The sequence below is a fragment of the Entelurus aequoreus genome, linkage group LG12 (assembly GCF_033978785.1).
Source record: "Entelurus aequoreus isolate RoL-2023_Sb linkage group LG12, RoL_Eaeq_v1.1, whole genome shotgun sequence".
In the NCBI taxonomy this organism is placed as follows: Eukaryota; Metazoa; Chordata; class Actinopteri; order Syngnathiformes; family Syngnathidae; genus Entelurus; species Entelurus aequoreus.
In genome coordinates this window covers 37,322,073-37,339,250 of record NC_084742.1, presented here as the reverse complement: position 1 = coordinate 37,339,250, position 17,178 = coordinate 37,322,073, and the positions used below count along the sequence as shown (strand labels likewise).

General features: G+C 41.9%; 1 protein-coding gene across 1 annotated transcript in view; it reads right to left on the bottom strand.

Moving 5' to 3' along the window:
* Positions 1 to 17: 17 nt before the first annotated feature.
* Positions 18 to 17,178, bottom strand: part of LOC133662174 (synaptopodin-2) — a 17,818-nt gene continuing 657 nt past the window's right edge. The window contains 4 exon segments of the mRNA XM_062065921.1: positions 18 to 481; positions 3,647 to 6,858; positions 7,901 to 8,364; positions 13,438 to 13,589. Coding sequence (XP_061921905.1) covers positions 32 to 481; positions 3,647 to 6,858; positions 7,901 to 8,364; positions 13,438 to 13,589 — 4,278 coding nt within the window. The 3' untranslated portion in view covers positions 18 to 31.

Below are 17,178 nucleotides of genomic sequence, written 5' to 3'. Positions count from 1 at the left end.
AAAACTAATTCAATGTTTTAAAAGGTGTGTCCTACTGCTTCCAACTATATTTTGTGCCATAAACAGACTTGTATGTTTGCTGCCCCACTGATGGCGCCCTATGAGGCTGCCACTGTCGAGGCTGCCACTGTCGAGGCAAGGAACCGTATCCATCACTGGAGACGCCACCTCTACTGTGACCGAAGGGTTTTTGCGGGGCTTGGTAGGTCTCCCTTGCCTTCCACTGAGGCGGCGGCTCTGGGACCATTCTGCACTGTGCGGCCAGGCGAACATTGGCGGCCAGGCTCTGCTCAAGATCTTGGACGGTGAAGGCTTCATCCACCAGACCCAGCGGATGGCGGGATGCGGCCTCCCACGGTGTGAGTGGTTTGGAGGCCTTCTCCCTCCAGGAGGACATCTGCCTTGATGTCTGGGTTGGATGACGATAGGCTGTGGAGAACACTCTGGCTGGGGGGGAAAGAGAGTAGCTCCTCCCAGTTATCTGAAAACCACAAATTCATTTTTTTTAGTTAATATGTGGCTGCAATATATGAGTTCTAGTTTTCCCTCCCTATGCATGAATATAAACGTTATATTGAAGCCAAATGAGCTTCTTGTACAGCACATGCATGAAGTGCAATGCTACCATCTTGTGGTTAAAAATATAATTACAAGAGATAGAATGCTGAGGAGAACGTCAAACATACAGTCGTGGTCAAAAGTTTACATACACGTGTAAAGAACATAATGTCATGGCTGTCTTGAGTTTCCAATAATTTCTACAACTCTTATTTTTTGTGATAGAGTGATTGGAGAACATACTTGTTTGTCACGAAAAACATTCATGGAGTTTGGTTCTTTTATGAATTTATTATGAGTCTACTGAAAATGTGACCAAATCTGCTGGGTCAAAAGTATACATACAGCAATGTTAATATTTGGTTACATGTTCCTTGGCAAGTTTCACTGCAATAAGGCGCTTTTGGTAGCCATCCAAAAGCTTCTGGCAGGCTTCTGGTTGAATTTTTGACCACTCCTCTTGACAAAATTGGTGCAGTTCAGCTAAATTTGTTGGTTTTCTGACATGGACTTGTTTCTTCAGCATTGTCCACACGTTTAAGTCAGGACTTTAGGAATGCCATTCTAAAACCTTAATTCTAGCCTGATTTAGCCATTCCTTTACCACGTTTGACGTGTGTTTGGGGTCATTGTCCTGTTGGAACACCCAACTGCGCCCAAGACCCAACCTCCAGGCTGATGATTTTAGGTTGTCCTGAAGAATTTGGGAAGTAATCCTCCTTTTTCATTGTCCCATTTACTATCTGTAAAGCACCAGTTACATTGGCAGCAAAACAGGCCCAAAGCATAATACTATCACCACCATGCTTGACGGTAGGAATGGTGTTCCTGGGATTAAAGGCCTCACCTCTTCTCCTCCAAACATATTGCTGAGTATTGTGGCCAAACAGCTCAATTTTTGTTTCATCTGACCACAGAACTTTCCTCCAGAAGGTCTTATTTTTGTTCATGTGATGTCAGATGAAACAAAAATTGAGCTGTTTGGCCACAATACCCAGCAATATGTTTGGAGGAGAAAAGGTAAATGGGACAATGAAAAAGGAGGATTACCTCCAAATTCTTCAGGACAACCTAAAATCATCAGCCCAGAGGTTGGGTCTTGGGCGCAGTTGGGTGTTCCAACAGGACAATGACCTCAAACACACGTCAAAAGTGGTAAAGGAATGGCTAAATCAGGCTAGAATTAAGGTTTTAGAATGGCCTTTCCAAAGTACTGATTTAAACGTGTGGACAATGCTGAAGAATCAAGTCCATTTCAGAAAACCAACAAATTTATATGAACTGCACCAATTTTTTTAAGAGGAGTGGTCAAAAATTCAACCAGAAGCTTGTGGATGGCTACCAAAAGCACCTTATTGCAGTGAAACTTGCCAAGTACATGTAATCAAATATTGACATTTCTGTATGTATACTTTTGACCCAGCAGATTTGGTCACATTTTCAGTAGACCCATAATAAATTCATAAAAGAACCAAACTTCATGAATGTTTTTTGTGACCAACAAGTATGCGCTCCAATCACTCTATCACAAAAAAATAAGAGTTGTAGAAATGATTGGAAACTCAAGACAGCCATGACATTATGTTCTTTACAAGTGTATGTAAACTTTTGACCACAACTGGATAAACATTATTTGTCAAGTAAATCTATTATTACATGATTTCTCCATACATTTTGTGTTTGTGGTTATTATTTTTCAAGTGGTAGTTTTCAGTGTTCATTTATCTTTGTTAGTTGTAGATTTAGTCGTCATTTTCTGCTGTATTTGTTAATAGTTGTAATGAAAATAATAATTGTGTTTTTGTCATACTATAGTTGTATTTGCAGCTGTTTACAGAACAAGGTAGAAAGTTCAGGAATGTACAGCTCTAGTCAATAGTTTAGACACTTTCTCATTGAATACAATGTAGAAGTATAGACTTTTGACTGGTACATATTTGGTATGCAGTAGATGCAAAAAATAATAATCAAAATGTATTTTCTACATACAACTGTAAGTATGCTAAATTTGTATTTCGATGAAATATTTTGTTAAAAATATAATTAATATAGAATAGCACAGGGTGTAAACAAGGAAAGAGCATGGGAAAATGAAACAAGGAGAAAGCATGCAGAAAAGAGAACAAAAGAAAGAAAAGGCCAAAACAAGGATAACATTGTTTTAATGGCACTGCAGTGAATGGCATACAGGAAAGTGCACTGTGAAGAAAAAAAAACACATATAGGAGGAAGCAAATGGAGAAAAGGACAAAAGAAGCCACAATCCAAACATAAATAAATTACATCTATTCATATGAAGACCATTGCAGAGGTAAAGCTACATGGTCGATTAGTTTTGGCTCAAGTTGAAATTTAAGCTCCCTATGTGTCAACCTCGGTTTAAATATAACACCTGGCATGACGCAACAGCTGACAGGAAAAAAATAAGCTTAAAATAAATTCACTTGACGAAGGTGCTGCAGGGCAAAAGACAGTAAAGTAATGAAAGGGTATTATTATTATTATTATTTACTAACATTTAGAAAAATTGTTTTTACATTTGATGCTTTTAGCGCTGTCAAACTTTGTTACACCAAGTACCACCTTTCTAAAGTATTCAGTATCACAGTTAACCCCCCTCCCCCCACGGTTTTAGCTTTGAACACACCGCTTGTACTTGCAGGTAAGTAATGTAAAGATCAGTTTAGAATTACATTTCAGCTAATTTTGTAAGGAATTTTCATTTTTATTACTTTTTTATCAATATCAATATCAAAATTACAATACGCAGACAAGGCCATTCATCCATCCATCCATCCATCTTCTACCGCTTGTCCCTCTCGTTGTGGAAACTTGTACCACAGTCTGAGAATTCATAGTTTTTTCACTTTTCCAACATTTGCTTCTGTTAATTCTACATATTCCTGTTTTTACATAGCGTTAAAACAGAATCATCTGTCTTGGTTTTTCTTTAGTCTGTCCTATTTTATCCGTAATAGCCCTCTACATTCTTTGAACTTTAAAGCTTCAAAACGACATGAATCCTTCCTATAAACATAATACGATCCCACCAGATTCACTCTTTCTCAACAATAGTGGGCTTCCAAACCTGAGCTGAGCTTTTTTTCGCCATAAATTTAGGTTTCGGGGCCGAGACAGGGTTGCCCCCGGATGTGGATTCGGGCGGGGAAGCTACTGGGAAGCTAGGATAGATGTTAGTGTGAGGCTGCTGGTAAGCAGGTGAAAGATAAGGAGGACTAGCAGCTGGTTGGTAGGGGGCCGGACAGGGTTGGTACTGGGGATTGGGTTGTTGGTTGTATGTTGCCCAGTCGGGACCACCTGAAGGCTGTTGATAAGGATCAGAAAGAGGTTGAGGGTAGGTTCCATCATGCGTCACAGGCTGCATGGACCCGTTAGCCTGTTGGGGGGGTAGAGGACTTAAGGTCCCAGCTGGTTGATCTGGGGTCAATTGCTCATATGGAGGTACTAGGTGGCTAGGAGGTGGACAGCTAGGTGTGGGTTCGTTGGTGGTCTCTGCTGCAGGACCGTATGTAAAGAGTGAGGCGCTAAGCTGATAAGGTTGATGCTTCATGACATCGATAACATTGAGTGGCTTTGGAGCAGGTTTGCCTTTTTTCTTTGATTTGGACAAGGGGCCACTGGAAGGAGGTTGTTTTGATGCAGCTGGGGGATAAGAAGGGGAGTGAATAGGGTTAAAACCCCGAGAAGGTGGTGCACGTACATTAGGGGTATACTTCCACTCATTGGGTAAGGAAGCAGCGGGCGATGTCGATCGGCTCGCTTTGTTGGCTTGCACCGTCTCCGAATCCACGACGTACTTCTCCATACGAGATTGACGCTTGGCAAACATGTCGGCACCTTTTCCCTTGACTACTGGCATCTCGCAAGCCGAGCCGGCAGACGAGGGGTTCAAGACTGTGGCCAAGGGGTTTATAGGTGCGGAAGCTCTGTGACCCATGGCAAAGGTACGCTGCGGAGCATGTGGGGGTGGAGGAGGGCCGCGGTTGTGTTGCCAAGGTTTTAGCGAGGGGTGAGTGTTGATTTCAGGTTTTTGCTGGGACTGAGGTGCCCAGGTCTTAATGGAGGTCTGAGGTTGAGCTGCAGGCCATGCATTCATTGGAGGCTGCGGTGGAGGCTTCGGAGATTGCCAGGTGGGCTGTGGTGACGGTTGCGGATGAGTCGGCCGAAACCAAGGTTGCTGTTGTTGGGCCTGATCCTGAGCTACTCCCCATGAAGGAGTGGCATGCTGGACCTGTTCTGGAGCCTGTTGGGTCCATTTTGGCTGGGCAGGAGCTGGGGCCCAAGTATTCAAACTAACTGGAGGCTGTGGTTGGGCTGCTTGGGGCCATTGAGGTTGTGACAGAGGCCAGCAATCAATGGGAGGTTGCTGCTGCGGCTGAGAGGGAACCCAGTGTTTATCTGGTGCTTGGTTTTGCGGCCAGTCTTGTGGTGGAGCCTGATGCTGTGCAGGTTGACCCCACGATGGTTCTGGCTGAACCCAAGACGGCTGAACTTGGGCTTTATTCTGCGTCCATGCCAATTGAGACTGTACTTGCGGAGGCTGTTCCCAGGAAGACTGCTGTTGCTGCTGCATCAGATTTTGTGGTTGTCCCCAGGTGGGTTGCACTTGTGGATCTTGTGTCCGGGTTGTTTGTGGTGTTTTTTGAGGCGGACTCCAAGATGGTTGGGGAGGTGGCTGTGCTTGCTCTGGTTGGGTCCAAAATGTCTGCCAAGTATTGGCTGCTGGCGGCTGAGCCTGGACATTGCTCGGAGTAGTCTGATGTGTCACCCACTGTGGTTGAGAAGGGGATTGACTTGGAGGTAGATCCTGTGGCTGCTGTACCTGGAATCCAACTGTGGATTGTTGGGCAGCTGTGTGTATTGGAGCTAAATCCCACATTCTTCCTGGCTCAGGCTGTGGTGAGGAACTGGCTTGAGCATTCCTCTCTTGCACTTGTGTCATTTGTTGTGTTTCTGGCACTGAGGGAGGCCATGTTTGTTGATCCTCTGCAGTTTGAGGGAGAGAGGGCTCATGGGCAACAGAGTTTGGCTCTTGGTCTGTAGATGGGGTGGTCTCTACGGTGGGGGCTGCAGCAGGTGGGTATGCACTATTTTCAGCATGCTGCTGAGGCATGTCCTGGCTGTCAATCTGTGGAGCGGTGCTAGGGTTAACCATGGGCTTGGGGGCCACAGGTGGAGGAGACTTGTATTTGAGTCTTGCAGACTGCAGGAAATTACAAGCCTCTGCGCCCAGGCTCAGGAAGTCCTCCTCAGCTCCCAATTCAATCCCTGTCTTCTTATCCCTTCTCATGTTAAGAAGGTTTAGCAACTCGGGATTGGGTGATACCTTTGGCGCCTCCTTAAAAGTGAACATCGGCTGGCCGGCATTCCTTCTCTTGGAATCCAGAAGGCCGGTCCTGATGGCTGGCGTGGAAATGCGCTCATCGCGGGAGGAAATGTGCTCTCCATAACCCATCGACTCTTGATCAGCACCACTCATGGTGGCAGAGTAAGGAGTGGCGGCCATGTTTTGTACTGAAAACGGCTTTGCGGTACGATTGCTAAAAGAACTCTGAATCTCACTGTTTTGGTGTTGCACTGAGCCATTCTGAGAAAACTCCTGATGATGCATTTGTTGCTGACACTGCTGATACTGCTGCTGATACTGCTGTTGTTGCTCGTAGTACTGCTGCTCTTGGTACTGCTGATACTGCTGCCGCTGGTGTAAATTCACGTCCATATATGCGTGGTCCTCCGTGGCGGACTGTATATAGGACGGCTCTGCCACTTTCTGCTTTTCCTGCGCTCCTTCTACTTGAGTTCCCTGGCGCCGGAGCTCTTCATGCTCTGCAGCTATCTCGTCCATCCTCTGGCGCCGCTGGGCGAACATGAGAGCGCCTTTTCCCTTGGTGTCCGGTAGACAGTCCGTCATCTTCTTCTGCCCAAGGAGATCTTTATCCTGGAGGCTGATGGTTAGTACACCTTTTCCACCTTTCCGGAAATGCTTCTCTAAATTGGTGCGGTCCTGTGCTGCGAGTGTGAACTCCAAAACATGTATTCCACTTTGACGGCTTTCCACTTCAATATCGTCTTCTTCTGTGCTGTAGTCCTGCTCGTCTTCGCCGGTGCCGTAGCTCACAAGGGTGTACTTCTTGGCTCGTTGCCGGTGCTTCCTGAACATCAACAGCCCCTTGTTGTTGGGGTTGAGTGGCGCGGCAGTGAGAAGGAGGGCGATCCGCTTACATTTGGACTTGGCTTCCTTCACTTGCTTCTCTGAGAGACTTTCGCTACGCCTGAGCCCTGAGAGAAGAGGAGAGGTAAACGCTTTGGTTGACAGCTTGTCCTAAAAGTTATTACAGCAAAAATACCACCAGGAGGAAATATAGACATGACATTTGTGGTGCCGACTATGGGTTGTGTTAAAAATGCTTTGGAAGACATGTCATACATGTAATACAGACATCCTCAAAGTGCAATTGTCATTGGACAAGCATATGGACAATTAGTTGTTAAGTCCTGGGGGTGCCCCTGTAAAAACGTTTTTGCATGATGGTGGCCATGCTTTTCAACCAATCTTGCTCAAATTTTACAAACAGGTGCTTGTTCATATTATAAAGGTTTGTAGGAAAATCCACACCCATTCAGTGGGTGTGAGAAATTTTAAGTCAATCCTACTTATGGGGTCAAACTTGGGGGTTCAATAACAGCGCTGCCATGTGGTGTATTCGGGGAAAATACCACAGGCAACACATTTTGACAAATTGTCACCCTTTAATGTGAAGCATTTTTGGAGTAGGATTAGAACACAAATCGTACATGCAGTCATGTGACAAAATGACACCCATAAACTAGCCTCATTTGCAATTCATACATCCGCAAAAGCAATAAAGGACGTTTTTGACCCGTGTCTAATACCGTCAGAACACACTACATTAAACCAGCAGGATTAAAAATGGGTTGCAATGAATTCCAAAATGACCATAGACATCAAAGCCATGCAATGAACAAAAAGCATTCAAGGTTTTCCTTCAAGACTAACCTGAGGGCGGCAAGGACTGCAAACGGTGGGAGTGAGCGTCCTGACTCTTCTTCTTTTTTTTTTTTTAGCTCGATTTGAGAGGAGGATCAGGTAACGGCCTGAGCAGCACATGCACATGCTGGTGTCTGTCAAAGCGCCACACTTCTGCAGTCATCAGTGGGTATATTTAGCTCCCTCTCGCCTAAAAAAAACCTTGGGAGTCTACAGTTTTGCCTTTCAAAATAAATTGTACGTCTCTAAGTCAAATAAGGCCGCACAAGCATTCACGTGTCATCAAATGACCCTTTAGAGAATAGTACTCACTGGCGTGCTTTGCCCGGTGCTTGTTGGGTTTCCCCTGGTCAGAATCCTCCTCCTCTTCCTCTGCGGGTGTCCCTTCATCTGAAGGGAGTTCGAAAGCAACTCCAAAAGACCCAGGACCCTCACAAGGACCTCCCCCGTCCTCTGCTCTGCTCTGGGAGCTTCCCAGGCTCCTCCCTGCTGATGCTGATGATATCGTCCCTTGGACGACTCCATGGTGGCTCAGTGGCTTTCGAATGGCGGCTGGCGCCTCCTTTGTGGTGGTGATGGTGGGCCCTCTGGTGGAGCAATCTCCTACGATGCCACGGGCACCTCCAAGAAAGGTACAGTCCACATCTACAGGGACGCCCCCGATTCCTTGGTCGCCATCAGACGATTCATCCTGGGATTCGGCTATGTGGATCTCCCTTGGATTGTTTCTACTGTACTTTATGGGGCAGCTTGTTAAAGCTTCACTTGTCACAGACCTGTCACAGAAAACAGCAACATGAACATCTTAGCAATTTGCATATATGACTGGATGAAAAGGTTTTGGTATAATGTGGAGAGGGGACTATTCACATACTTTTTGTTTGTTAAAAAACAAATTTTTAAATGTATTATAATACACATGTATACTGTATGTATAATACTCAAATAAATTAAATGTTTACATGCTTATTTATTTAAATGTCTCTGATGATTAGGCATGCATCCTAATTCATAAACATATAATTTTGTGTTATTTTTGATGAAAGACAATAGTGTGACAATGAAATATGATTGTGTATTAAAAAAAAAGTTGTTTTTAGAAATATTTTTTCTGAATTTCTCCGTCAATTAAATCAAAAGGGAAGAGTAATATACTACTCTTATTGTCTTATGTGGTGTTGTTTTTACAGTATTTTCAAAACTGAGTTGTGTTGTTAAATGTAGTTTAGTATGGCTTACTTTGGTTTACATTAGTTTAGTTTAGTTCAGTCGTCTTGTAGTTGGGTTGAGTTTTGTTGTTTAGTTGGTTTAGTTTGATTTCGATGACTTGAGTTTAGTTCTGCAGTTACTTTGAGTTGATTTTTGTTGTTTAGTCTACTTTTATTTAAATTAGTTTAGTGTAGTTTTGTTGTTTAGTGTAGTTGAATTTATATTAGCACAGTTTAGTTTGGTTGTTAAGTTGAGTTAAAATGTGTTGTTCTGTTTAGTTTAGTTTTGTTGTATAGATTTGCTGTATTGTTTAGTTTAATATTGTTGTTTGATTTTATTTAGTTTTGTTTTGAGTAGACTTGAGTTGAGTTGAGTTGAGTTGAGTTGAGTTGAGTTGAGTTGAGTTGAGTTGAGTTGAGTTTGTGTTTATTTGGAACATGCATGCATACAACATGATACATTACAATTTCCAGTTTCTCTATTTAACATGTTCGAAAATAAGTAGGAAGAAGCAGAGCTTCTTTAATCCTACCCCTTTTCCTTTACACAGCAGTTGCTAAAACTTTTGTTCACTTCCTGTTCTCAATTTATTCACAATATACTCCATAAGTAATAACAGTAAAAATAAATAAATAATAATTAGTGAAGTAAGTTATATTTTATATGGTGAGATAAGTTAAATTATCTAGAAAATCAATGGATGGATGAAATAAATTCAGAATGCTTATCATGGTTATTCTTCTTTGTACTTTGTAAACACTTAAAATTTGAAGAGTTTTTTGATTTCTTTGCTTAATCCATTCAATAATTTAATTCCACATACCGATATACTGAAGGTCTTAGTGTTGTACGTGCATACACATTTTTTAAATTACATTTTTCTCCAATATTATATTCCTCCTCTTTCATTGAGAAGAATTGTTGTACATTCTTAGGTAGGAGATTGTAGTTTGGTTTGCGCATAATTTTAGCTGTTTCAAATTCACTCTGTCGTGGAATTTCAGTATTTTCGATTCAATAAATTGTATTGTGTATATTGTTAAAAGGGACCGAAGAGGATTTTTGTCTTTTGACTTATAAATATTGTTACAATGTTGGATACTTGTGTTAAACAATGTCAAAGCATCAAATCATAAGGTTCATACATTTTGGCTTAAACCAGGGGAGACAGGGCCTTCTCTGTGGTCGGCCCTAAGCTCTGGAACACTCTGCCCCTCCATGTTGGAACTGCTCCCACAGTGCAGTGTTTTAAGTCTCGTCTTAAGACCCACTTTTATTCTCTGGCTTTTAACACAGCGTGAGTTGTGTGGTCCTCTGTGTTTTTACATTTAGATTTGAAATGTATTGTTTTATTTGGCAGCACTAAATTGGCCCTAGTGTGTGAATGTGAGTGTGAAAGTTGTCTGTCTATCTGTGTTGGCCCTGCGATGAGGTGGCGACTTGTCCAGGGTGTACCCCGCCTTCCGCCCGAATGCAGCTGAGATAGGCTCCAGTACCCCCCGCGACCCCAAAAGGGACAAGCGGTAGAAAATGGATGGATGGTTTTTATTGGTTTTACCCTTTAAAATTGTTTTTAATCATATTTATTTTTATATTGTTTTTATATTGTTTTTATATTTATTTATTTTTTATTTTGATTCAGTCATCGATTCAATTAATAAAGGGTTTGAGGTCTACCCAGTTTTATTTCTAGCTTTGCCTAGCGCCCCAGTTCATGTTTTTGGTTTGTTTCCTATTTTCATGGCGTACTTGTTTATGCCACCGTCGCCTTCTGTTGTCTGCTTTTGAGTGCCCTCGCAATAAAGAGGAAGACTTATTGCTTGCAAAACATTCCGCCTCAGCATTTTTTGGGATCCATACGAGGCTGTAACACAATGTATGTGATTGTGTGAATGGTTGTCTGACTCGAGCTGGACAAGTGGTAGAAGATGGATAGATGGATGGATAATGTACAAAACCCAAAACCAGTGAAGTTGGCACGTTATGTAATTCGTAAATAAAAACAAAATGCATCCATCCATCCATTTTCTACCGCTTATTCCCTTCGGGGTCGCGGGGGGCGCTGGAGCCTATCTCAGCTAATCGGGCGGAAGGCAGGGTACACCCTGGACAAGTCGCCACCTCATCGCAGAGCCAACACAGATACACAGAAAACATTCACACTCACATTCACACAATGTTTTGCAAATCATTTTCAACTTATATTCAATTGAATGGACTGCAAAGACAAGATATTTAATGTTCGAACTGAGAAACTAAATCTTTTTTCAAATAATCATGAACTTACAATTTAATGGCAGCAACACATTGCAAAAAAGATGGCACAGGGGCATTTTTACCACTGTGTTACATGGCCTTTCCTTTTAACAACACTCAGTAAATGTTTGGGAACTGAGGAAACCAATTTTTGAAGTTTTTCAGGTGGAATTCTTTCCCATTCTTGCTTGATGTTCAGCTTAAGTTGTTCAACAGTCCGGGGGTCTCCGTTGTGGTATTTTAGGCTTCATAATGCGCCACACATTTTCAATGGGAGACAGGTCTGGACTACAGGCAGGCCAGTCTAGTAGCCGCACTCTTTTACTATGAAGCCACGCTGTTGTAACATGTGGCTTGGCATTGTCTTGCTGAAATAAGCAGGGGCGTCCATGATAACGTTGCCTGGATGGCAACATTCTTGCTCCAAAACCTGTATGTACCTTTCAGCATTAATGGCGCCTTCACAGATGTGTAAGTTACCCATGCCTTGGGCACTAATACACCCCCATGCCATCACAGATGCTGGCTTTTGAACGTGGCGCCTACAACAATCCAAATGGTTCTTTTCCTCTTTGTTCCAGAGGACAGGACGTCTACACTTTCCAAAAACAATTTGAAATGTGGATTCGTCAGACCACAGAACACTTTACCACTTTGCATCAGCCCAACTTTGATGAGCTCGGGCCCAGCGAAGCCAGCTGCCTTTTTGGGTTGATAAAGTTAAAAAATGGCTTTGGCTTTGCATAGTAGAGTTTTAACTTGCACTTACAGATGTAGCGACAAATTGTAGTTACTGACAGTGGTTTTCTGAAGTGCTCCTGAGCCCATGTGGTGATATCCTTTACACACTGATGTCGCTTTTTGATGCAGTACCGCCTGAGGGATCGAAGGTCCGTAATATTATTGCTTACGTGCAGTGATTTCTCCAGATTCTCTGAACCTTTTGATGATATTACAGACCGTAGATTTTGAAATCCCTAAATTCTTTGCAATAGCTTGTTGAGAAATGTTGTTCTTAAACTGTTGGACAATTTGCTCACGCATTTGTTGACAAAGTGGTGATCCTCGCCCCATCCTTGTTTGTGAATGACTGAGAATTTCATGGAAGCTGCTTTTATACCCAATCATGGCACCCACCTGTTCCCAATTAGCCTGTTCACCTGTGGGATGCTCCAAATAAGTGTTTGATGAGCATTCCTCAACTTTCTCAGTCTTTTTTGCCACTTGTGCCAGCTTTTTTGAAACATGTTGCAGGCATCAAATTCCAAATGAGCTAATGTTTTCAAAAAATAAAATTTTCCAGTTTGAACGTTAAATATCTTGTCTTTGCAGTCTATTCAATTGAATATAGGTTGAAAAGGATTTGCAAATCATTGTATTCTGTTTTTATTTACGATTTACACAACGTGCCAACTTCACTGGTTTTGGGGTTTGTACATTATGATAATAATAATTAATGTTGCCCCAGCGTAGCCATAAATACCATCCAATCAAATTGCACTGATGTCAATCAGATGCCATTCATGGCCACAAAATACATGTTAACATTGTACAGGGGCTTTTGCTATGATATGCTTTTATGTATCAATTAAATTCATGTGCTTTGTCCATGCTTGTAAATTAACATGATATCATTGACACATTTTGAGGGAATGTCGAGTCACTATTGAGCTTCAAGGTCAAAGTCAAAGTTCAACTTTATTGTCCCCGCGGGGAAATTTGTCTTGGGCACAGTGCAACATTGCTTTCTTAACATACACAAAAACAACAGAACAAAAACACAAGCACAGACACAACCACAACCAGACAACTAACATTTAAACATCAGAACATGGAGCTTGATAGACATAGGTGGCACTTTGATGTAGGCATAAAATCTACAGTATGGAGATATAGATAAAGTACCAGTGTGCATTGCACTAGAGCTCATGGATAAAGTGCTATGTTCTAAAGTGCTATGTGCTAAAGTGCTATGTGCTAAAAAAGTGCTAACCTATGTATTAACATTCTATTGCACATTGTTGGTCAGCTTAATGGAGGCTGGGACAAATGATAATTTAAGGCGGTTAGATTTGCATAGTGGGACCCGGAGTCTTCTCCCTGATGGCAGGGTTCCATATTCAGGGAAGAGTGGGTGTTGTGAGTTGGAAATCATTTTCTTAACTTTTTTCCTAACTGCCTGCTCATAGATGCTCTGTATAGGCTCATATTCTTTCCTCCCTACGATTTTCATTGCCGTTTTATGCATGTCGGCCAGTTTGCTTTTTAGCTTAACGGTTAGGTTGCCAAACCATGAGGTGATCCCGTATCTAATGATGCTCTCTACAATGGCACGGTAGAAAATCATCATGATGTGGCTGCTTACGCCGTACAATCTTCTATACCTTTTGATAAGTAACTGCAGGCAGTTACTACACGTGTCCATGAGGGAGTGGGCTTGTAAAAGGGTGACCCTCGCACACGGCTCTTTGTTCAGCGACACCACCTCGTCTCCTTCCTTTAATCCGGCCTTGAAAGCGCGACTGCCTTCTTCTACCTGTGGACAAAAACACACTTATTCTCTAAAAAAATACACAAACGTTTTATCTGTGTGTCTTATAATGTGGAGTGTCTCATATTACATGCATTTGAAAGGGCATTGTTCCATTGATGGATGGCTTTTGCTGCCCTGTAATTGCTTCTCGCCGCCCATAAAATGGTTCATTAGGCTAATTAATAAGACGGTTTCAATTGGCAGAAATGTTCCATAAATCGTGTACAAATTAAAACAATGCAATTAATTAAAAAAACAAACAATACATTTACACCGGTCAAAAATCTTCAATTTGCAGTTTATTGCAAAAACACAAGGTGGTAAAATAAGGAGAAGTGAAGTGGACCATGTTGCCACTGACAGCACTCTTCCCTGTGTTAGGGAAGGAATCCCTGCATGGACTTGACAGGTAAACATGCAACAATAAATGAACACTGCTTGATAACCACACATGGCCATGACTGAGCCTAGCATAAGCAACACCTCGGATAATAAAACGAGCTGTCTTACATATAAAAGGTATTTTATGAGCTGACTCCATCTCCACAGGCCGTATAAGGCTACTAACTAAAGTACCTCTCTGCTCCAAAAAAGGATGTCACTCCTTGAACCAGAAGTTAAAAGTTAAAGTCCCAATGATTGTCACACACACACTAGGTGTGGTGAAATTTGTCCTCTGCATTCGACCCATCCCCTTGTTCACCCCCTGAGAGGTGAGAGGAGCAGTGAGCAGCAGCGGTGGCCGCGCTCTGGAATCATTTTGGTGATTTAACCCCCAATTCCAACCCTTGATGCTGAGTGCCAAGCAGGGAGGTAATGGGTCCCATTTTTATAGTCTTTGTTATGACTCGGCCGGGGTTTGAACTCACGACCTTCCGATCAGCAGTCTGGAAAAATCTACAAATATACTTTATATTACATCTAAGCAGAGGCGCCTTTGAAAAATGAAAGGAAATATAAGGAAATAATCTGCCACTCTCATAATGATATATCCATCCATCCATTTTTTACCGCTTGTGCTGGAGTCCATCTCATATATTTTTGATTATCTGAAAGGCTAAATGCACAGTACAGCCATATGGCATTTTATGAACATCGAACACAGGTGCATTTTGTTGATGTTATTTTGCATACATTTATACCCTGGCGAGATTATGAGGCCCACTGTTGTGCTGTTCATCCACGACCATCACCCCACGCTGCAGCACGATAATGCACGGCCCCACGGATCTGTACATCATTCCTGTCATCTGATGCATGGTGCAGCATGCTCACAACTGACACTAGACATGTCACCTACTGCGCATGTTCGGGATGCCCAGGATTAGCGCATACGGTGTCAGAGACAAATGGTTGTCACCAATGTTCCCTCTAATTTTTCATGTGTGTGAGCAAAGGCACAAACTCCCTGAGCATTCAGTGGAGCACATGTGAGCAACATCAGACGTGCACACTGTGGCCACACCAGCGTCACACCTGTCCCAAACCTGACATCATAACAATTTAAATGTTTTATTAAAATAATTTTCTGATATAAGTGATTTTGCCCTCTTACAATGACAATAACAAAAAAACATGTTTTTCATGACCTATGTGCTAGTATTGTATGTCTGGCTGCGGGTCCTGCCTTTAAAAGAAATGTTACCCCTTTCAGAGATTACATTTAGTTCCTGTAACTTTCTGTCTGTAAAATACATCTTTTTATTAGCATTTATGAAATCTAGTGACAATATTCAAGAATAATATCTTTAGATTAACATTCTTAATAAATGGCAGTAAAATAAGCACACATCTGATTGAAGAGTCGGTGTTACAACCTGGCATTTAAACATTGTGTGACGTTGGGGTTGTCCGACTTTTTTTGTGGCCATAAACGCAGCAATGGCTAAGTGCCATGAGTGCGTGTGTTGGTGCAGGTGAGCGAGCGAGCGGCTTCTGTTGAAACGACGGATGACACAGTTGGTTTAAGCTTGGTTTGTATGGCAGAAAATTACCAGTTTTTATAGATAAAAGTTTTTTTACTCATGTTTTTGGTGTGGTTACAAACAGTTTTGCTCAATAAAGTGATTGATGGAATTCGTCTCGACAGATAATTGAATTGTGTTGACAAAGATTGTTTTATTCATTGGGGCCACTCTTGTTGTCACCTGTCACTCACAGAGTTGCATTGCAAAATCATACAGAATACATTGTAATGTGTTTATTTTGTTTAAAGTTCAGATGGGATTTTTGATTTTCTGCGCGGCATATATTTTCTGTGCGCTGAGGATGCGTGAGCGGTGCGCAATTGCGCAGGCGCGCACCTTAGAGGGAACGTTGGTTGTCACACCAGATACTGACTGTTTTTCTGACCCCCTCAAACTTCCCCTATACACTAATACTGCACATTTTGGTGTGGCTTTTTATTGCCGCCAACCTACGGCACACACGTGCACTATCATGCAGTCTAATCAGCATCTTGATATGCCACGTACATCACTAGAAGGGATGGATTATCTCGGTAAAGAATAAACACTTACAAACACAGATTTAGACAGATCTGTGAATACTAATTGAGAGAAACAGGCCTCTTGTGTACAGACAAAACGTTTGAGCTATTTGTGTGTAGCCCAAACAAACAGCATCCTCAGGGACTCATCCCACCCAGGTCACCACTGGCTTGAACTCTTGCCCTCATACCATCAAAGCAAGGACAAATAGACTGAAAAACAGTTTCTATCCTAGAGCTGTTATTACCCTAAACTCTGCACTTACCTGAACACTCACCACTTTATTAACTTACTTAACTCTGATAGAGATCTGCTGTGCAATATGTTTTAAAAATGTTTATTATGTTTTTAAAATTTGTATTATTGTTTGTTGTCTTAAGAGTATTTTGTATAGGTTGTTTTAAAAGCACTGAGCTGGATTGCTGTTCAATTTCGTTGTTTCCATGCAGTGACAATAAAGGTATTCTAATTCTGATTCATGAAAAATGGGAGCAAAACAAAGTTTTACATTTATATTTTTGCTGGGTGTATAACTAATTAAAGACAAAGCCTTGTGTTGTTTTAGTTATTAAGTGGAAAATCTTATTTGGGTGTTACCATTTAGTGGTCAATTGTACGGAATATGTACTTCACTGTGCAATCTACTAATAAAAGTTTCAATCAATCAATCAATCAGTATCAACAATACAGCTTGTGTCTCTACCTTGCACCTATTCCCTTTTTTTTTATTATTATTTATTCCTACAGTGTGCTGCAGGCCAATAAAAAATGAGTCATGGCAGCAAATGCACCCTGGGCTGCACTTTAGATACCAGTGCATTCGATGGACAGTGTGATGCAATAACATAGTTTACTGCACTTCTGTTGTAGCTTAAAGCAGTTGTTTTGTTACATTTTTTTTTTTTTTAAAATTGGTGCCATCTTGCGAGCTTGTAAACTCTTTCCGTAAAACAAGGTTTTTGCTTCCCTGCATACAGTCGACATTCATGGTAGGAGCACTTTGTTTACTTCGCTGACTAAATAAAGTGATGGCTTTTTTTTTTTACTGTGTGCACTATTAAACTGACAAGGATCCTCTTATTTGAACTACAATGTAGTGTATT